General features: G+C 54.5%; 1 protein-coding gene across 3 annotated transcripts in view; it reads right to left on the bottom strand.

Annotated features, from left to right (window-relative positions):
• OLFML2B (olfactomedin like 2B) overlaps positions 1-22,315 on the bottom strand; it is a 35,013-nt gene that overhangs the window by 11,934 nt on the left and 764 nt on the right. For 2 of the 3 annotated variants that reach the window (XM_032845476.1, XM_032845475.1), the window contains exons 2-5: positions 19,880-20,143; positions 18,034-18,141; positions 6,507-6,683; positions 1,478-1,709 (exon numbers count right to left, since the gene is read on the bottom strand). In XM_032845476.1, the coding sequence (XP_032701367.1) occupies positions 1,478-1,709; positions 6,507-6,683; positions 18,034-18,141; positions 19,880-20,143 (781 nt within the window). The remainder of the gene's footprint in view (positions 1-1,477; positions 1,710-6,506; positions 6,684-18,033; positions 18,142-19,879; positions 20,144-22,315) is intronic. The other variant, XM_032845477.1, reaches the window with a different exon arrangement.

Genomic DNA, 22,315 nt, shown 5'->3' with positions numbered 1-22,315 from the left:
TGATCCCAGGGACCCGGGATCGAGCCCCAAGTCAGGTTCCCTGCTCAAGAGAGGAAGCCTCCTTCTCCCTCTCCTTCCACTTGTGCTCTCCCTCCCTCTCTCTCTCTCAAATAAACAAAATCTTTAGAAAAAAATAATGAAAGGGTTCCTTTCCGCAACACGACGCCCTGGTTCAGAGATGGAGCCCAGCTGGGATTCCAGAAGAGGGTGAGAAGTTGCAGGGATGGGAGGGCACTGCGTCCCCCGGAGGGTCTCCGACTGGACTGCCTCTCAGCTCCACCCAGGCTCGGGGACATGGGGAGGACCTGCACGCACGGCCACGGAGCCCAGAGGAAGCCAGTCACCCTGTCCATTCGTCCGGCACGCCTACGGCGCACACTCAACAGCCGTGAACAAAACAAACATCTTGCCCTTATGGGGCTTCTGTCTAGTGTCACAGACACTAAAGAACAGACAGCACACTTGACGGTGCTGAGGAGAAAATTCGAGTAGGGTGAGGCGTGTCCGGAGAGTTGGCAGGGAGCAGGGCCAGACTTGCAGTAATGAATCAAGTAAGTGGTCAGGATGGAGACGAGAGAGGCCTGAAGGAGCTAAGGGAGCTGGCCAAGCAGCCATCTGAGGAAGAGTATTCTGGGGTAAGGAGCAGCAGTGCAAAGGCCCTGAGGCCAGAACGTGCCTGCGGTGGGTCCAGTGTGGACAAGCAGAGGGTGTGTGGGGAGAGTAACCCATGATGGTGGGGAGGGCACGGGAACTGGGTCACCTGGGGTTTGGGTGCTGTGTTTGGCCTTCAGCTCTTATTCTGAATGAAATGAGGGAGGGGGCAGGGTTTTGAGCAGAGAAGGCATATGAGGAAGCAAAGCTCTGTTAGGACACAAAGAGGTCTAACCACAAATGAAATAAAGAGCAAATTGCATTTCTTCTGTTTGTCAAAACCACCATTAAGGAACTGAAGCTGCAGTCCACGGGCAGGGCAAAAACGTGTGCGGCAGTTACCACTGACAATGGGCTTGTTCCAGAATTAAAAAAAAAAAAAATTCCCACAAATCAATAATTAAAAAAGAGAACAGACAAGGTTAAAGTGGGCAAACTGATTACGTCAACATCTAGGCGAGCACAAACTGGGAGGGGGGAGAAGCCCGGGTCCCCTGGAGGCAGGGACAGCAGGTGCTATCCTGAGCACAGCACCCCTCTCCCCACAAGCCTCAGTGTCCTTAAAACAGGACTGGAGGGCACTGAAGTCCCCTATAGCTTTGCTACGTGATCTTCGCAAGCCCAGAGACCTCAAATGACCCGCTGGAGGCATCGCAGCAAATTGTGAGGAAATGTAGCAGGAACTCCGGTCTTTTGTCTCGGCGGGCAATTCTCCCATGACCCTGCTGGCTCTGCAAGGCCATAGCAGTCATTAGACTGAGGGAGGGTCCAAATCGCGACTCCCTCCCTGCCCTGCCTCCGCAGCAGCCTGCTGTCCCCAACTCACGCTGCTCTTCGATGTCGTTCTCCTCCTCAGGGACCTTGGCCTTGTAGTAGGTGATGCCCCGGATGAGGGTGGGCTTGGAGGCTGGCCGGCCCCGCAGGTGCACCTGCCTCTGCAGGGGCCGCCGGGGCCTCGCCACCTCGGGCGGGGCCAGGGGCCGTGTCTGCAGGAGCTCGACGGAGTTGATGTGCTGGGACACGGTCTCTTCCTGCAGAAACCGCTCCTCATACTGCTCCTCGGAGGGGACACAAGGGAAGGCCGGGTCACTGGTCAGATAGGCAGGGGTCAGGAGGAGGCAAAGCTGCAGGCAAGGCACTGTCTTCCGGGGTAGGAACTCTTTACCATTCGCATTTACACGTTAGGAACCTGAGGCACAGAGAGGTTGCCCCAGGTCCCACAGCTGGGAAGTGGGGGAGGCAGGATTTGAACCCTGGTACCCTGGCTCCAGCATATGTCTCTGACCTCCATGCTGTACTTCCCAGAGGTGCAGTCCTCCTCTCAGCCTGGGCTAAGGCTGCTGTGTGATTTAGATCTGGAACCAGGTGTTTCCAGGGAGATCCCTGTGTGGACAACAGTGCCTGGGCCGGGACATGAGGCCTGAGGCCCAAGATGCCCACCTCTGGGGGAAGCTCTTACTTCCACCGCCACAAGGAATGACCCCAACCCACCCTGATGCATCCAGAAGAAAGTCCAAGGTCCCTGGCCTGGCATTTACACCTCTCTTAAAAATGGACACTGTCCCAGCTCAGCATTCTTCTCTCTAGTTCTGCCCCCCGAGCCCCGAGCCCCAGTCCTTCAGAAATTTGGCTGACCTCTCGGCCTTGGCTCTCCAGAGCTCCAGGCTCTTGGCTCTGACTGCCCTTTCTGTCTGGAAGCCCATTTCCTTCTCCCATCCAGAGCCACTTACCATAACCTACCCATTTCTCAAGGCCTGGCTAGCATCTCAGGTCCTTAAGAAAATACTCCCAGACCTTCTCGTCCGTAATTAATCTTTCTTTCTCAGTCCTCACTTTGCACGTTGTGGCAGAGACTTCTGACTGACTTAATGCAAATCCCGTCTCCTGTTCCTTTCCAGTGGGAAACTGGCTCTGTGGGACCGGCCGTGGGACAAAGTTCCGGCCAGTGGGGTACAAGGACAAGTTGGTGGAAAGAGCTGTTGGAAAAGTTCCTTAAAAGGGGGCTGTCAGCTGGAAGGCATCTTTCGCACTCTTCCTGGTCGGTGTGGCCTGCAATGTGCACAGGGTAGCTTCCACTGGGCACCCATGTTGTGACCACGAGGGGATTCTGAGGACGGGCCTCGCTAACGGCTTCGTGCAGCTAAGCACAGCGGCCAGGTCGGCCTGCCTCCGAGGCTCCTTCTTCGTGAAAGAACAGCAGCCCCGCTACTGTGTGAGGCACCGTGCTCAGGGCTTCTCCTCAAAGCTGAACACAACTTCCAATGGACCAAGTCCACACCTCCTGTCACAGCCCCTCTCCCCACATGCCTTCCACGGGCATTATGGAAGGATTTTGCCTCTGCAGACTTGAAGGAGCTGCAAGAATAGCCACCTCTTGCGCATCCGTGAGTCCCCTGAGTGGGTGCTCCTTAGGACCTATTACACTGACATCTTTTTTTTTTTTTGAAGTAATCTCTATGCCCAACATGGGGCTCGAACTCACGACCCTGAAATCAAAGAGTTGCATGTTCTGACTGAGGCACCCTGGTGACAGTGAGTTTTTCACCCATTACAAATCCCAGGGAACGGGCTACATTATGACGGGCACTGGGATTTTGTCAAATGATGCTTTACAGTAGGTTACTGGCTTTCCTGTGACAAAAGAGTTGACCAAGGTGACAGAGCTGACGCGGCAGCTCCTCACGCCCCAGCACACTGTGGAGAAGACTCCTGCAAGCCAGGAGCACCCTTCTGCCAGCCCCCATGGTGGGGGTCTGAGAGCCGCCCAGGGAGGGGTCCTGGGGAGCCCCCACACCTGCCACCAGCCTGTCCTCAATTCCCATTTCTTGCCGCCGCGGTGGTGTGGACGAGAGATGCAGGGATGCAGGGCCTGTGGTGCTGGGTTTCAGGGAGCACCCACCTTGACCTTCATGGTGTTTGGCCCTTACAACAACGGGGCAAGGCAGACAGCACTATCCACATTTTGCAAGCCAGGAAAAGGGGGCTCGGGGTCATCTAGCGAGTTGGTTGCTGGTTAGTCGCTGAAGGGCGGAGGGGGGCACCTACCAGGCAGGGGCGAGGCTGCTGTGTTCAGAGCCTACCCCCCTTCCTGCCATGAAGCCACGCTGCCCACACCAGTGACCACGGGACTAACTTGTCTGCTATCCAAAAACTCGTCTACATCCTCAAGTGCACAGGGCCCTGGTCTGGCCAGTGCCCAGCAGACGTGGGGATCCCTCCTTTCCCACTGGAGAAGGAGGCTGGGAGGCAGATAAAGGCCCCATGTTTGACTCAGACGCTGTGGGCCGGCTAATTGCTGGACCCTGGTCTCCTGTGCATTGCGAAAGCAGGTTGCCATTTCTTCATGGTAAACCCCAGGAACTGTCTTTAATTCCAGGCTCTCCGGGACAGGCGGGAACTGCAGTTCCTTCTCCCAGCCAAGGAGATGGAGCAAGACATGGCAGCCTCTGCCAGAGAACATATAATTTCCTTGGATTCACTGGTGACAGGCTGAGCTGGGCGGCAGCTGCCCCCACCACGCGCTGCTTTCCTCTCTCTGCTAATCCGAGAGCCTGTTGTATGACTTCACCTCCTGGCGTCCCTATGTCCCAGCTCCCACCCTGCCCTCGCCACTCCCAACCCAGCCCCCGGAGCCCCTTGCCAACCCTCCAGGCAAGACCTTCTTGGAGAGAGGCCTCTGACATATTGCCACTCACCACTCCGAGAAGCCCCAGTATCAATGGAGAACCCTGAAAATAACCACCAAACCTCGCCTCCACTTGCCTCCTTTCCAGCACGGGGCTCACCAAGACACGGAAAGATAAAGAAGGGGAGGAAGATCCTAAACTTGGGCCTTCTTCCCTGCTTCCCACTTTCCCACCCCTCCCTGGCCCTGGCTCTACCCACCACCCCCAACAACCCGTCTGGGTGGATTGTGCTAACTTCAGCAGAGTGATGAATGGGAATTTCAGGAGGGGAAAGGGCTTTGCTGAGCAAAGAGAAAAAGAGTTTGGTGTGTTTGATTTGGTTTACTGTTTGCCCTCAGGAAATATGAGCTGGGTTGCTGAACATACCACATAATGTATCATCAAGACAACAGCCGAATTCTCCAGCTCAGCCGAGCGGGAAGCTGGAAGCCAGAGAGGACGGGGAATGCCGGACACCACGGGGCACGGGGCCAGTGGAATATGCCAGATGGGCTGAGATAGGAGCCGCTGGGCCCCGGGTGAGGGGAGAGGGTACCGCTAAGGTCCCTTCCAGCCCAAATGTCCTTGGCTTTTTGGTTTATAAGCTCAGATCTGTTCAAGGATGACCCACCAAGCAGACTAAACACATGCTCAGTAGTTAGCCTGTTGGGGGACAACTAAAAACGAGAATAAAAATAATTGTTGAAGAAATATAATACGTCCAAAAAAGCATCAAAGTAGTCATCATGGGTAAAGAAAGAAAATTATTGGCCTTCCTTATCCTTATTTTCTGGTTTGGAACTGGTTTTATTTTGAGTTACACGCTGGGCAGGGTGCGAGTGCCATACCGTCTTTGGGGCTTCTTGCCTCCAAAGTCCTAATCCGCCTGCCGTCCTACCTTGGGAACACATGTGCCCGGGGTGCCCTCCTAACCCACAGCCACTGCCCGCCTGGCACCACGGTGATGAGTTTCCAAGAGTTCCAAGCCCAGGCTGACTTCCTCTCCCGCCCCAGTTCCTACTGACCCCGGCAGAGTCCGAGGTAGCAACGCTTAGCCCTTCTCCATGCCCTGGCACACGGCACAGCTCAGTGACTCTGGCGGTCCCGGGCCCTGCTCCCCTCCACCCCGCCTGCCGCCCCAGGAGGGTCCATCTGGAATCCAGGCTCTGCCGTCCATCACCGACCCTTGGCCCAGTTAACGCCAGCAAGGCCTCTCTGAACTGTTATTGTCCCCTGTTGCCAAGGACCCTCTTCTGACACTTGACCCAGACCTGCTCACACACTGCATCTCGCACTCTTCAAGTCCTGCCACCAAAACTGACTGTTTCCTCCTCTTCTGCTCTTCGGGGTTAGCTCCCAAATGGATACTGTTTCTTGGGCACCAGCTTAAGACATAACCACCACATTAAATGGCAATACTCAGAGCCACAGAAATGTACATGAGCGTAACTTACTAACTGGGGTCAAAAGGAACCAGCACCATGCGGGGGCATTTTTGATAAGCCGGTCCTGTGGCATCGCTCCAGACCCCATCAGACAACGTTCCCGTTTACGCACGGGCAGCGGGGGCCTCATGCCGGGATGCCACTGGGTGGGAGGAGACAGAGGTTTGAGAAGCCCTGCCACCACTTCCTGGCCGAGTGAGGCACCCCACGAGCGTCCCGGGATGTGTCCCCTCCTCTGGAAAGTGAGGATCCCGATCTCCGCCCGGCCTGCCGGAACCAGGGGAAAACCACCCGGGATAGCGATGGAAGGCCGGAGTGCACCACAAGCCCTGTGTGAACAGGGAGGCCCCACAACTTCCTGTTTCTAACTGGGGAGCTTTTGAGAGCCAAAGAAGGTTCTGTCAATAATGATGCCAGGATGGCAGGAGTGAACCACGACGGGCCCAGACAACCAGGAGCATGCCTGCTCCTCCTCACTCCTCACTTGGGTGGTGAGGCGGGGCCAGGACTTCACCGCTTCCTCTCAGAGCCCCTGTGGGCTTCACCATTAGGTACCACGGACCTGTCCCCTGCCCCATCACACCTACAGAAGGGCCGTCTAGAAGAAATGTGACCATGGCTGTGAAGGAATCCAAATTCACAGAGCTCAGCTCAGGGGCAAGCCTGGCTGTGTGCTTCCCGGGGCTGTGCACCCCCCAAGCCCCCCAACCCCCCACCCCCAGCTGCCTCGGGGCCAGGGCCGCACCTCTGGGTGGGCGTAGGCTGCAGCCGCGTCCCTCTGCAGAGCGGAGCGCACATCGGGCATGCCATCTAGGACGCCGCCGGAGCAGTTCTCTTTCCCTAGCTTGCTCATCTCCGTCCGAATTTCTTCCACGTCTTCTTTGATTTGCTCATTTTCCTTGGTGAGGTTTTTAGAAACTTCCTGAGAAGAGGAAAAAAAATGTCACACAAAGACCCACGGAAGAGCTCTGACGCTGCGCAGGAGGCAGCTAGCCCTTCTCTTGTCTCAGAGCCAGACGCATGGAAATGGGTGGAGAAAGCGGCCAGGGAGTGACTGGAGTCCTAGAGAGCGTCTACCCCTGCACTGCGGGCCAGGCCCCAGGCAGTCCTGCGGGGGCAGCACGGCTCCGGCATGTCCTGCAGCAGGAGATACCCCCCCCCCAAACACCCATGGCTTTCCTAACCCTGACGCTGTCGTGTTTCTGGGTCACCAGGACACCTGGCTTCTTTTTCGTCACTGGTACATGACACATGCCCCCTTATCCCGTGATATACGAACACGACAAAAAATTCCACTTACTTGGACCCGAAACATGTGAACCAGGAGCTCGATTAATGAAAGAAGAGTCTTTAAAAAAGCAATTTGTATTCGTTGGCTTTCAAAAAAAACAAAAAAAAAAACAAAAAAAAAAAAAGCAATTTGAGAAGAAGTGGCCAAAGATATCTATTTAGTCTGCTTTTCTAGTGAACACAAACTATTCCCTGGCACTTTTTAAAGGCATTGGTTACATAGAAAACCCACGGGCGGGTTTCAAACTTTCCTACTGACCCATAGAAAGTTTCCCTAAATGACCCCCACTTGGCAAATGACCTGTGTTCCAGGTCTAATTCATACTAGAAGGGACCAAAGGTGTACTTCAGCCAACCCACACTGGTGAGCATCTCCCGTGTGTCTAAGATAGAGTGTGGTACCAAAAAAAAGGCTCAAATACTGCTGGGGCTTTGTGCTGGGGTGCTGGGGAGATGCTGACTGTAGCTGGGAGAAAGGCCCACATGGCAGGAGGAAGAGGACCCAGCACACTGAATTCTGCAAGTGGCAAGTGTGTACTGACGGAGTTCAGAGGAGGGAGGGGACAGGGGAGAGACAGTGTCCTAGAGGAGGGGACGCTGCACAGGATCTGAACCAGGGACAGTTACCGGCAGGCTCAGAGATGCCCTTTCTCCTCAGGTTATTTTGAGAGACGTTTACTGGCCTGAGATCCAACGTTGTCCAACTCTGGCCGGCATTCTAAAGTTTCCATAAGCGTTAGAGTTTTTGTTTTATTTTTTATTTATTTTTTATAAAAGATTATTTATTTGAGAGAGAAAGGACATGAAGGTGGTGCGGAGAGAGAGAGAGAAGCAGGCTTCCCACCGAGCAGGGAGCCTGACGCAGGGCTGGATCTCAGGACCCTGAGATTGCGACTAGAGCCAAGGACAGACGCTTAATGAACTGAGCCACCCAGGCACCCTGCATCTGAGTTTTCAGATGGGATGTTCTCTTTAAGCCCTGTTTATGGGGGTAGAGGAAGCAAACACGTAAAACAGAGGATGCATTTACTTTCCGTCTTTAGCAGACAGATATGGGGAATATAAAGGGTCAGACCCCTGCCACCTGGCAAGATATTTCCAAGTCCCAGAGGAAGGGCACTCTAGCTCAGAGTGGGTATCTAAGTAGCTAGGCAGATAGTAACCCCCAGACACTGTGGCTCTGGTGGCTCCTACAGGGGCTGCCCCAAAGAATGCGCCGGGTGCTTGTTAAAACTAACCAGACCCCAGGACCCCTGGCCATGCCATTTTTCTGGCATTTCATTTCATGGCAGATTTGGAGCCCTGGAAGGGCTTGCTGTGCTTCTGTGGGGCTCAGGCCAAGCTCGCCTCTCTAAATTGCACAGAGTTCACTGGAAGAGATAAAGCCCCTGAGAAAGAAGGTTTCTTTCAGGAACAGCCGGATGGAGCAGTCTTACTGGGTGAACAGTCACTCTTGACAGGTGTTACCAGGGGCAGTCGAGGGCAATGGTTAAGAGCACAGATTCTGGAGGAAACGGTCTGGCTCACATGTTGGTGTTATTGCTACTTCTTTGATCTTGGGCTAATCAGACTCGCTGTGCTTGTTTCCCCAGGGGTAAAATGGGGCAATACTAGCACTTTCCCGATGAAGTCCTATGAGTAAATAAGTTAATATATGAGAAAGCTCCTGGGACACACAAAGTGGTTATTATATTTCATAGGATATTACAGTTGGGGTTTCTAGGCCCCTGGAGGATCCCAGAACTCAAACATGTCTCAGATGGGGAAACCAAGGCCCAGAGAAATGATGGGATTTGCCCAGGATGATAAAAATAAAAGTGGCAGAGCCGAGCCCAGCACCCAGCCTCCTGGTCCTTGTCTCTGAGATTCACTCAAGGGACCACTAAGACCCCTGTGGGAGGGTCCTGGTGCTCAGCCAGCTCTGGAACCATGGGGATCCATCAGAGGGGCCCGTGAATACTGCAGTGTGGTCTCGGGGTCTCTGAGAGACTGCGCGTGTGCATGTGCATGTGCAGAGACATGCGATGCGGTGGACCCGCAAAGTGGGACGGACCAGCAGCGGGGAGCACCTTCAGGGGCTGTTAGGAAGACAGTCTGGGGCTCCGCCCAGACCTGCTGAATCAGAATGTGCTTTTTAACCAGACCCCAAGGCAATCTGCAGACACATTCAAGTTTGAGAAGTGCTGCCTTAAAGGTAGGAAGCCTGGGGTACACCTGCCGGAAAAGAGGGGCCCAAGTGTTCGAAAGAGGCGGTTTTATAGGACCCAGATTTTTCTGGGGACAACAAGAAAGGTGCCAGGTGGCTTCGTGGGATTCACACATTTCTTTTTTTGTTCTTAAAGATTTGATTTTTAAGTCACGTCTACACCCGACATAGGGCTCTAACTCATGACCCTGAGATCAAGAGGGAGCCAGCCAGGCACCTAGGATTCACGCATTCCTGTGCATCCCCAAGCACCTGTTGAGTCAGGTCTGGGCACCTCCCCCTGTTACCACTCAACGTCCTAAGACATATGACACAGGCCAGCAGGCTCAGGGGTTCCAGGTGTTACTTCCACATTAATGCATTCATGTGCTCCACGCTGGGCCTCAGGGGTCAAGTGTAAGCCACACCCAGCAGGATCCCGCTCTGATGAAGACCACCCTCTATAAGGGGGCGAAAGCAATGACCAGGAAAGCACCAACCACTGAAAAGTCAAAGTCAGGGCAGGTGACACTTGTATCTCCTGAGAGGTCAGCAAGGTCAATGACTCAGTCTCTAGGATGGGGGCTGCGGTGTGGCCCTAGGACTCCCTGCTGGGCGGGCCGCATACCCGGCCCTGCAGAGCCTTGTAACAAACAAGATCCCACCAGGTTACTGAACACCTTGCAAGAGTCGGCACCAGCCTCTGCACTCGCTGCGAGGCAAAGGGGCAGCCCCACAGACTCGGCTCCCGTTCTCCAGATCTTGGGGTTTCTAGGTCCCGGGAGGGGCCTTCTTCTCCCTGACTTATAAATCCCCAATACCCTTTCTGATTTGAGCGAGGAGCCGTTATCTGGGGTTTCCACAAAGGAGGGTCTGGTACAGTCTGGCCTTGAGAACCCACAGGAGCCATATGGCTCCTTCCACACCGCCCTCCCCTCGCCCTGGAACAGAAAAGCCGGCCAGCCACCGAGTAAACAGCCAGCAGGCAGGGGCATCACCCTGTTGGCCTGCCAGGCTGGGCCAGCGGGCGTCCCCCAGGGCAGCGGCCACCCCCTTGGCCACTCCCCCGGCCACCCCCCAACCCGGCCGCCTCCACCCCGGGGGGCGCTGGCCTTGGCCTTGCAGGGCCCCCCCACCAGCCCTGGAGATTCTTGCCTCCCTCAACACCAAGGCCTTTCATGGGCCACTTCTCGGGAAGCACGGGGGACGCCGCCCACGCAGGGCACTCTTGAATCTGCTCTGGCCCAACAGTGAAGCCCATGACCTCAGGCCTCAGGCTCTTCCCCTCGGGACACTTGCAGCCTTGCCGGTGATGGTGTGTGCAGCTTGGCCCATGGGCGGTGCCAGCAATGCAGTGGAGGACACAGGCATGGGGCCTATCTGGCCCCCCACCAAGGATGCTGGTATGAGGAAGAGGAGGACAGGGAGGAGGAGGGAAGGGCCTGTAGACGGGGCTGGTGCAGGAGGCTGGACACAGCCAGCCATGGCATATAAAGATCTGAGCAGAGGCAAGGACCTGAGCGGGGTTCACAGAGCATGTGCCATGGACTGGAGGGACTCGGGGTTGGGTCTGAGGCCCAGGAGATGCCCGCTGAGAGCAAGCCCCGATTGCCAGAAGGGGACACACGTCTTGCATTGATATATATAGCCAAAGGCATGCATACCACAGGGGAGGAAGTGTGCAAACCTGGCGGGGTTCCTGGGCACAGGGGACTGGAAGTTGGTAGAACTGGGGGCACAGCCAGCACACGGGTGTCAGGCCATGGAGGGTGTGCAGCCCGGTGGAATGGATGTGGGGAAGCTGTTTCACGGGTACAGACTGTGTCCTGACCTTGTCTGGCTGTTGGACAAGGACAGGGATGCCTGGGTGAGATGGTGACAACATAAGCAGAAAGCGTTGGGGGTGACGGGAGCAAGCATGGTGCAGAGCTCTGGAAGGCTTCTGTGTTCTTGTTCACCCCGCCCCGCCCCGAACCAGGGACAGGGGTGCAGTGACGAAGGGGTTGGCTCTGGGCTCCAGCGCACCCCACCACAAGGCAAGGGAAGGGACCCCTCCAGGTCCCAGGTGGGGAAAGAAGGAATAAGGAATCCCACTAGCCAGGCTTGGCCTGGAGAAGGGACGAGGCGCTGGGCATGCGCTGCCAGGCACAAAGGCCGACGCGATGCCCCCAGGTGAAGCTGGAGCAGGGCTGGCCCTTGCCATCCGGAGTGGATATGTAGGCGACAAAGGGGAAGTGAGCTAAGGTTTGGCAGCTCGGGCAAGAGGGAAGGTGAGAACCCCGTCCCCCGGAGAGGCTGCTGGGTTGTAAAAAGACGCACTGGGCCCCTGCAGGAGGAGACAAAGCCAGACTGCAGCTGTGCCAAGCCTGGGCCCCAAGTCCTGCAGCAGGCATGTGCCCCCACATCCGAGGAGGCCACCTGACTCCTATCACTCGCTGGCTGGATGTGCCCAGGGCCCGATGCAGATGGCAAGCCAGAGGGTGCAGGGAACGGCCTTCCTTGAGGGGGTGAAGTGAGTGTGTGGGCGACCGGATCCTGGGGGCTCCGAGCTCCCAGCAGCTCGCCTGCCCTTCCCCCTCTGAGCCCTCCAGGACACAGCTAGGACCCAGTGGCCTGGGACAGCCACCCCAGCCAACAGCTGTCTCCAGCCCCTGGTGAGAGTGCTGGAGGGTGAGAGTGGCTAGAAACAGCCGGTGTCCCAGCTGAGCGGACAGGCAGGACCTGGCGCAATCCCGGACCACAGCTGACGGAGCTGGGCAGGCTGGCCCAGGGGCAGGGGCCACCAGCTGCCCCTTCAATCACTCCCCCAACCAAACAGCTGCTGAGTGTCTAGTCCACCTCGGGTGGGGGGCCAGGACGCTGCAATAGAGATGATTCAGGCTCAGGTCGCCCTCAAGCAGTCCAGAGCCTGGAAGGACAGTCAGACAAGTTGAGAACAAGAAGTCCCAGGCCTCTGATGCTGAATTTCTGGATTGGGGTAGCCTCACCCGTCTATATAGCGCAACGTCCCGTTCAAGTCCTGGCAGCTAGAAGCTGTTCCTAGGACAGCAGGTGGAGGGCTGCCTCTCACACCTTCGGTCTACTTAGCCGAAAAGAAAACCTTTCATTCCACAGTGACAAATTAGATTTGAAGTATATACAACCCCAGGAGAACTCATATTCAGATGTAACTGAATTAAATAACATTAAAGCTGAAATGTAGCTTGGAAATACTCTCTTGAAGCCTTTTCCTTTTCCAAGGTGACAACATTGGGGTCGGACAGGGTGGGCGAGACTCCTCTCCAAGGCTGCACTGGAGTGGGAGAGGCATGAAATGCCTGACTGCAAACGCAGATTTGCTCCGGGAAGGAGAGTGAACACTCAGGGTGTCTCGATGGGCACAGAGGGCAGGCAGAGAGGGGAGGCCTGGAAAGAGACCTAACTCACGGCCAGGCCTGCACAGATGCACATGACATTTTCCTATTAGTTGGTGAAAACATATATCCCCCCAGAGTCGGTAATGCTCTTTGATCTTGCCTTTCAGACCAGAAATCCAAAGGCCACCACATCGTCAGGGCTGAAGGAGAAGCCGTAGCAATGTCTGTGCTAGCACATTCTGGGGAGCAGGCCAGTTCTGAGCCTGGTAAACATATCACAGATGTGAGATCTTACTTGGACACAATGCCATTAGGAGAAAAGCCTTCGGATGACACACAAGGTTCCACGGTGACCATGCCCTGTGCTCATGGACACGTTTCGCAAAGTCCGGCAGGGGAGGGCAAGAAAAAGAGAAGAGTCACACCCGGCAGCCGGGGCCGGGCTTCGGCAACAGAAATCGCACTTTGGGGAGCTGCAGGCAGGCGCCCATGTCAAGAGCAGGGGACACGCACACACACGTCTACAAAGGCACGTGTGTACACGGTCATACCCATGTCCAAGTACTTACGAACATGGACAGGTGCATCCCACAGCTGAGTGGGGGTGGGGCACTTCTTCCCAAAGATTTGCCCTCTTTAGGGAATGACTTAATCCTACTAAGACTGTGATGCTACAAGAGATTATTTTAGTGATCTGTCCCTCCATCCTTTGCTCCACTTTGCTAATAAACCTCCTGGAAGCAGCAGTTGGATTCTGGGTTGTAGCCCGCGCCTGCATCCCCATGCCGAGGCTCAGGCAGCCCACACAGCTCTGGGTCTCTGGGTGCCCTCAGAGCTCGGGGTAAATTCTTCTTAGCTGAATCAGTGCCATGACCGGGGTTTGCCCTCACCTTTGGAAGCTGCAGATTTTCCTTCTACACTTCTGATTCTCATCTCTGCTGCCTCCTGTTCTGTGTACTCACCTCTAATTTCAATGTACCCTCATACCTCTCTTATCTCCTTCCCCTTCCCAGCCTCTCCCAATGGCCAGCCTTAGTCTACCACATTAGAGGTTCTTGGCTTGGGGGTGCCTGGGGGCTCAGTCAGTGAAGCGTCTGCCTTTGGCTCAGGTCGTGATCCTGGGGTCCTGGCATTGAGCCCCACATTGGGCTCCCTGCTCAGTGGTGGGTCTGCTTTTTCCTCTCCCTCTGCCCCTTCCCCGGCTTATGTGCTCTCTCTGTCAAATAAATAAATCTTAAAAAAAAATAAGTTTTTGGCCTGCTGACCACTTCGGATGTTACTTCTACTGGGGCCAGGTCTAGAGGAATGCCCATGGGGTTTCAGGCCTCCACCAGGCAAACAGAAGAGAAGTTTTGGGGGTTACGTTTCTGGAATACAGTCACATGGCCCGACTCTCTTACACTCTCCAAGCTGACAAAAACTGGAAAGTCTGACAGTACCAGCTATTGGTGAGGATATGTATGGCACTTCCATACCCTGCTGGAGGGAACGTAAACTTGTACTAGCACTTGGGAGGACAGTTCTGCAATCGCCCCTGCAACTGAAGGTTAGCCTAACTCACGTCCTGGTAGCTCCGTTCCCACTTACACAGCACTGAGAAGTGCCCGCAGGCCTGGGCCAGGGAGTACATGTGGGGCTGAGCGTGTACAGGGAAGCTCCCAGGGCTATTATGAATTAAAAAACTGAAAACACACCCCATATCCCTCCTCAGTAGGACAGCTGGATAAATTACGCTGTAGTCACACAAGAGAATACGGCACAGCAGTAAAAATAAATGAACCACAGGATACGAAACAACGTAAGTGACTGTTAAAATTGAAAAGGGGCACCCGGGTGGCTCAGTGGGGTAAGCCTCTGCCTTCGGCTCAGATCATGATCTCGGGGTCCTGGGATCGAGCCCCATTTTGGGCTGCCTGCTCAGCGGGGAGCCTGCTTCTCCCTCTCTCTCCACCTCCTCTGCTCTCGCATGCTCATGCTCTCTCTCTCTCAAATAACTAAATCTTTAAAAATAAATAACTAAATAAATAGAAACAAAATCGAGGGGCTCCTGGCGGGCTGAGTGAGTACAGCATACAACTCCTGATCTCAGAGTTACGAGTTCAAGTCCCACGCTGGCCTCAGAGATTACTTTAAAAAACAAAACAAAACAAACAAACTGAAGAAACAAAACTGAGTAAAAGAAACCCAACACACATACACGGGTACACACACATTCACACACACAATTCTGTAGGAATCTGTATACCTAGAGCTCAAAAACTGACAAAACTGTTATATTTAGGGATGCAGCCTTAGGTAATGAGAATGTTTAAAAAAAAAAAACAAGCAAAGAAGACGATTAACATAAAAGTCGGGATAGAGGTTCCTTTGGGGGAGGGGAGGCATGTGGGGGGTGCTGAGCTTTCCTGAGCTGGGTGATAGTTACATGGGTATTTGTTTTGTAGTAATTAAGCTGTACATTTGTTGCTTATGTTCTTTTTTATGTGTGTGTTATTTTTCTTAAGTTAAAACAAAAGCTTAACTGAGATCTCCCCACTAACCAGAGCTCTTAGAGCTGATTTTACGAAAAGGCAAGACTCAAACCATTTAGATTCTATTTCTCTCTCCTTCCTTCCTCTTTCATCTGCAAATGGAATTTCCATTTCTACATACACATGGGGGGCTGGGGGGGTGGTGTTCACACGTGTGCCCGCTTCTACTGCCAAGCACTGATCCTATTCTGGGCAAAATGCCCCTCCAATCTGACCCCTTTGTCTGGTCTGACCTCCAAAGCACCCCCCTTGGGATTCCAGAATATCCAAAGACCAGAAGCGGAATTTCACGTCCATTCCTCCTGCAGAGTCCGGCTGGAGGACTGTTTTTTCCATTTACCCAACACTGTGCCTTTCCAGTGACTGACTGCAGACTGCAGACCCAGTCAGCCAGCCTGAGCCAGGAGACAGAGGCTGAATGTCACACGAGGAGACAGTGCTCTGTTCTGTGGGCCCGGAGCCTGGACCCATCTGTGCCATCGGCCACACCACTGCGCCTGGTAGCCCTGGACAGTCTGCTTGGGGGAACCTCTTTTTCCACTTTAATCTTGTTCAACAGGACTTCACGGGCTGCAGCCACAGCTCCGCCTAAAAATGCCCTTGGAAGAGCTGTTGCTTGAAGCTCTGCTTAGGAAAAACTGATGCATCCCGGGGCAGAGAGCAATGACTCAAAGCAGCTTACAGGGTTGATTAGAAAGAGCCTTGGCCCAGGAGCCAGAAGGCCTGAGCTGCTGCCTCCACTTCCCTAGAACCTACCACAGGCCTCACTCACGTCCTACCCAGCTCGCGGCAGCAAGAGCGCTCAGTGTCTATGGGATGGTTTAAAGCCGCAACTGCTGTGTGACATCAACGGGCTCTTTATATTAACATCAACGGGGCTGTTGTTAATATAAAGGGCCAGTTTTTGCTACTCAACATACCATGGTTTTGGAAAAAGAGATCGCTCTCATCGATAGACCTCAGATGGGTTTTGGCAAAAACCCAGTTAGTTACTTTGTGCCTACACAGAGGACACCATCCTCCCGGGGCAGTGCCACTGCACCAAATTTGCCCACTAAATGCAGGCCTACCCTCTGTCAGCAGGAAGGGCTCACTGCCTGACTAGAGTTGAGCAGAGCTCTCGGAGGCTGAGCACCTGACTGTGGCCTCCTGAGCACTGGGCTCTACCCAGGAGCCATCTTTCCCGGTCTGTGCTCTTGAGACAGAATGAAAGCCAAGTGGCCGCCAAGGTCCGGTGAAAGCAGCAGAGGTGGCTGTCAGCCCTTTTCCTATAAAATGTTATGCTCTTTTTAAAGGGAGCATCTCACATGTGCATGGCTCTGGGGGCCAAGGGAAAAAGAAGAACTTCCCAATTTCCAAGGTCGACTTGAATCCAAGCTTGATCCCTTCTGAACCCATCTGAAGGAACCAGAAAGTAGTTGTAAATGGGAGAACGAATCCTGGGCCTGGATGAAGGCCTTTGGTAGCAGGATGGTGCTGACCATTCCCAATCTCCTCACTCCATCCGTCAACGTTAAAGAAAGAGTGAAGATTAGGCCTAATTCTCTTGCAAAGGCCCCTCGGGAAGAGTGGGCTGACGTGGTCCTATTGGCCACCTCAAATTGTCTAGAAAGCTCGGGTTCCAGGGCCCTGACCCTTCTCGCCAGACCTGGGAACTCAAGTGACTGTGGACCCACCAACCCTCCCAGAGCTGATGGCCACGTTCAGAAAGCACTCATCACAGCACTGGGGGAGTCGGGCCCAAGGATGGGTGGACGAGGAAGTGGTGTTCACTTTCCGGGAACATTTTCTGAAGCGTAAGGAGAGTGCTGACAGTCGCCGTCTAAAATTTAAACAGACCTAATTTTTTGAGTCACCGTTTCAAGTATCAGTTGAAGAACGGGGCGCCAGTAGACGACACACACCCGTAAGCTCCCGACCAATGAGGCTACATGGCCGTCGTTCCCTTCCTGGTGACAAAATGACTTATCTCTGTTTTGAAGCAGGGCAGCAACAAAACGGCATCAACATTATTATTGCGTGAATGACTTCTATTCACACCAGACCCCCCGCACCGCCCGCTGAAAACCATGGAGCCAGCCGTGCACGTCCCGGGAGCCCCGTCAGAACCACGTGATGTCTGTCTGGGAAAATTACACCACCGGTCCGTCTTTCCAGCGGGAGAGGAGCTGGAATGCTTTCCACCGGGGAATGTTATTTATTAGTAATCATTTTTACGTCTTCTTTCTCTAAAGTGGATTTGAGATGGATCACCACGCAAACACACACACACACACACACGCACACGCACATATGGAGACGGACGGCAGGACAGTTGAAATAATGAAACAAAACCAGAAGAAGAGATGAACAACCCTACTCCCAGAAGGGAGATGCCACCACCTCAAAACCGGAAGTAAAATGCTGACTGTACTCTGATATTTCATTTAGCTCTGAGTTCCCTGGAAGTCAAGGCAAAAATAGAAATATGTCGGGTGTATGGTTCTTGTCTATGAAAAAAGGTGTTTACATTTATATGTCACGGATCCTCTTTGTCATCAACAATTTGGCATGATTTTGGGTGAGTTTTTTACTATTTTGTCTTTCCAAGAAGAAGATGGGTTAAGTCTGGTCAGGATACCTGCTTTCTGAAAAACTACTGTGGGGAGTTTGATACAAACTTTTGGACCTGATCAGACAAAGATACAGTAGGGGGTCTGGGTGGCTCAGTCAGCAAAGCTTCCAACACTTGATTTCGGCTCACATCATGATCTCAGGGTCTTGGGATCAAGCCCCGTGTTGGGCTCTGCCGTCAGCATGGAGTCTGCTCGAGGATTCTGTCTCTCCCTCTGCCCCTCCCCCCGCCCACGCTCTCTCTCTGAAATAAAGAAATAAAAGCTAAAAAGAAAAAAAGCATAGGCAAAACCTTACCTCCTCCAGCTTATCCACCCGCCCCACCAGTTTGGTAGTGACGGAATGCAGCTTCAGGAGATCCAGGCCATAGAAAGCTCCTTCCAGCATGTCTATGATGGTGGAAAGCTAGGAAACAGGAGTGGGGGTTAGTCAAGGGCTGGGGTGCGACAGACCCAGAACGAGATGCTTCCTGTCAGACCTCCACGCTAGAGGCTCCACAGGGAGGTGGCCTTGGAAACTGGCGTTTGTGTGTGGGGGGCACATAAGCAGGGGTGGGAGACAGTCAGCCAACTAGAACACGCGGATGAGACAAATGCAAGAATCCTGTAAAGACAAGTGAAGCTGTTGGTCACCAAAACCTTCGCCAAACTGTCCAGACCTCCTATTCTCTCAGCTGAAAGGAGTCTCCCCAAGCTACCCAGCACAGCACCTGGCCCACAGCAAGCGAGCCAAATACTCAACAAAAGGCTTAAGAACTTCTTCTGTGCTTCTGGAACACTTGCCTTCATCGTCTCCTGAAGGCCTGGAACCTACCAGCGCTTTTCCCTCGGCACTGAAAGCTAACCCGACCCTGGGGTAAAGGAGGCCCGGTGACCCTTCTCTGAGGTGGCAAGAGCTGTCAGATGCACCAGCCTTTCTGCCAGTGGCCTGGGAGGAGGGCAGCTGAGGCTCTGGGGGCATCCAGGGCACACTGAGTGCAGGCAAAGGGGCCGATGAGAGATGCCTAAGCTGAGCCGGCCAGCCAAGGACCAGTCCCCGAAGGGCCTGCCCGACACACTTGTCTCCTAGCCTTGCTACTGGGTGAAGAATTCCATGTACGAGACACTCATGGTTCCCACCAGAGGAAGGCAGCTCGATCGTGGAGGAGAGCCACAGGATGGAATCTGTGAAGGTCTTCTGACTCCTAACAGACAATTGTTCCAGAAGCTCTCAGGGCCCAGACAATCCCATAACAGGGCGGTCCCAAAAGTAGTTCCGGGGCAGGGCTGCAGCTCTGTGAGGCTGGCTGAGTCCCGGGACGGGTTGTTAAAGCACCCTGCTGCGGAGCCCCACTCTGCTTGAAGGGAATCAATGACCACTGGTCATAGGGTGTGCGGCAGGCGCCAGGCCCCACGGTGGCCCTCTGTGTGGTCATTCACGAGAGAGACCAGTGGCTCCTGACCCTGACTGTGTATCAGGCATTCTGCTAAGTTATGCCATCTCAGCTCCCCTATAAGAGAGGTGCTGTAGTCCCCACTTTCTGTGCAACGAGACGGAGGTCAGGCAAGTGACTGAGGCGTCGTAAGTAGGATCACAGTCAGTGGCAGAGCAAAGATCTGAACCCAAGTCGGCCTGACTGCAGGCCGCTAGCCCACGCTGCCAAGATCGGGCCCAGCCCTCCGCCCAGCCGTGCAGTGGCCTCAGGCAGGCCTGAGCTTCCCCACCCTGGGGACCAGGATCTCCATTTGATCCCGACCTACGGCAGGCCCCAGGCTTCTGCTGCCCTGGGTCACCAGCCCCGGTGCTGAGGACTGCCAGGCTCACTCTTGTGTCTCTAGCCTCTGGGGTGCGTGCTGGGCTGACAGCAAGTCGTGGCAATAACTCTCACCGAGAAGAACACGGAGTTCTTCTGGCCCCTGGGCACAGCAGCTGCTCCCAGGCCCAGCCTCCCTGGCTCCACAGGGAGAGGCCGGCACACTTTGCTCTCAGCATCCCCTTCAGACATCAGGATTGTGGCTGACCGGCTTGCAGATGACTGGCCTCCGACATGCACTCAGCACACTAGATGCTGGGACGTGAGCTTTAACAGGCTGAGCCAGGCCCCATTTACCCAAAGGTCTTAGGGCACCCTCCCACTCGTGGCATCGCCCCGCCCCAGTCCTACCTTCAAGTCCCGGCTGTCCGCTGCCCGCAGCTTCTGGAGCCTGAAGTCTCCCTCGCAGGGGTTGAGGGCTGACGGCGGTGCCACACATGCACACTTGCAGGATGAGCCTGAGGTGATGGTTTCCACGGTGTAGAAGTCCTCCTTCCTGGAGGTTCCCTCATTGACCCTCTGGCAGGCGTCTCGGCCCAGGGGTCTCACCACACACTTGCACTGACAGTCCGAGCCCTCAGACACAGCCTTGACCTTGTCATAGTCTCCTAGCAACTAGACACAGAGACAGAGAGAAGGGGTTGAGTGTGCAAACAGAGGTATCAGCCCGGCTCCCAGGAAGGGTCTGCCTTCATTGTGTCAAACATCCTGCACTAGCCGGAGACCTCAGACGACTCTGAACAGTCGGGAGAAGAGGTCATCGGAACACGATTTGCTGACACTGAAATTTCCTTGAAGGCGCTTAGGAGTTCAGCTCTCTTCATTTGTCTTGGAAAGCTGTGCATTTCTCAGGGGGCCTTAGGCTTTCATCATTTCAAGGGAAAAACAGATGAGCCCTTGCCTTCACTAGAGCCCAGGTTGAGATTTAAAAAGGAAAGGACAGGGGCTGAAGGGAGGATGGCAAGGCTGAGATGCCAATTTGAAGGCTGCTTTGCTTCTAGCCTCATCCCTCACGGACCACTCATAGGGTGCCCACTGGGGACGGTGCCAGGGGCTAAGAGAGGGAAGTGGACAGGCCAGAGAGCCCACTCGCAGGAGCTGGGCAACACCCACACAGATCACAGCCATGCCAAGCAGAGAGGGCCCAGTGTCCTGATGTGGTGCAGTACAGCCGGGCTCAAACTGGCCAGAGAGGCCCCAGCCGAGCGCCAGAGAAGACTTCTTGGAGGAAGTGGTACTTGATCTGACCTTCGAAGGATGCTTTCTCTTTTCTTTTTTAATGATCTTTTAAATTTATTTGTCAGAGACAGAAAGAGAGACAGTACAAGCCGGGGGAGCCGCAGGCAGAGGGAAAAGCAGGCTCCCCACTGGGCAGAGAGCCCGATGCAGGACTCGATTCCAGGAGCCTGGGATCATGACCCGAGCCAAAGGCAGATGCTTCACCGACTGAGCCACCCAGGCGTCCCTGAAGGATGGTTTCAATTTCAAAAAGGGACCTGGGAGAAAAGAGACAGGCCCGGAACTCAGTAAGGTCTACTCAGCCTAAGGATTCCTTTCACTCCTAGAACAACTTCTGAACCCAAGCCCTAGGCCACAGCCAGGAGAGCAACCTGCCTGCACCTGCTGCTTCTACAATGCTAGACATTTCCTTCCGAGCTCTCGCCCCTGCCAGCCTCCCCAGGCAGGAAAGCACACCATGGAAGCAGGCTTTCTGGGGGAAAAGGCTCCTCCCCAGCTCCCCAGCCACAGAGCCTGCAGCCCCAGAGCCACGGAGCTCTCCCTTTCCGGGCACAGAGAAGGGTTCCCTTCTTTTGACTAAGGACCCTGGCAGGCAGGCAGAGCCCTTGCTGGGGTGGGAATGTTCCTGGGATGCCGTCTAGGGGAAGAAGGCTTGTAATGTTTTTCTTGCAAAGGCTGGGTTTCTTCTAACACTAATATTTGTTTTAGAGCTGTTGTCAAATACAGAATGGATCAGTGGACGCAGGAGTCACAGCGCACGGTGACCGAAGCGGCTGCTCTTTATGGGCTGACAGACCGTAAATCGTGGCTGTCCGCTCACTGAAACTCTGCCTGGATTCCTGCAAAGCCCACTCTGGGACCTTGGGTGGATTCCTTCCTCTCCTAGACTCGGGTTTCAGGAACACTTTCATGCAGGGTCCTCCAGAGCCCCGCTGTGATGGATTTTTATGTCCTTTCGATTTAGGAGCCAGTGTGAGGCTATCGGGCTATGGAGCATCAAGCAGCATAACTTCTGAAGGAGAAGGGTGAAGACACGAGCGTTTGATAACACCACAGTGAAGTGATCTTCCTCCGGAAAGGAGACAACACCCAGCCCAAGGACTTAGCAAGATGCAGACAGCACAACAGACCCCCTCCCTCGGCCAGCCCCCATCCTTAGGGTGATGGCAACACCCACCACACTGTATCCAGCTCTGGAGCGCGTGCAGGTAGAGAGAGCTGTCCCTTGCAGGCACCTGGGCTGCAGACCGTCAGAAGACCCGGCTCTACCCACCCAGCACTCCTGCCATTCCAAGTCTTACTGTTTCACTGGTCCTTTGCTAATAGAACAGGAACCAGGGTGTTTGAAGTTGGGTCAAGCCCAGTACTTTGCAAAGGGACACTTTACAAAGCCCAACACAATCGGCTGTCTGTCACTCACTCCCCACTGATTATCCGCCAGAGGAGAGCAGATCTGTATTTCCCCCTGCCTCTCCAATATGCCGGCTCTTATCCTGGTCCCCCTGTGCGGGGCCACCTGGGGGGCATCACACCTGCCGCTGTTCTGTC

This window comes from Lontra canadensis, unplaced genomic scaffold (assembly GCF_010015895.1).
Source record: "Lontra canadensis isolate GAN:19392208 unplaced genomic scaffold, GSC_riverotter_1.0 scaffold164, whole genome shotgun sequence".
Taxonomy (NCBI): Eukaryota; Metazoa; Chordata; class Mammalia; order Carnivora; family Mustelidae; genus Lontra; species Lontra canadensis.
Note: the sequence above shows the minus strand (reverse complement) of the source record. Positions and strands in the feature narration are given on the sequence as shown.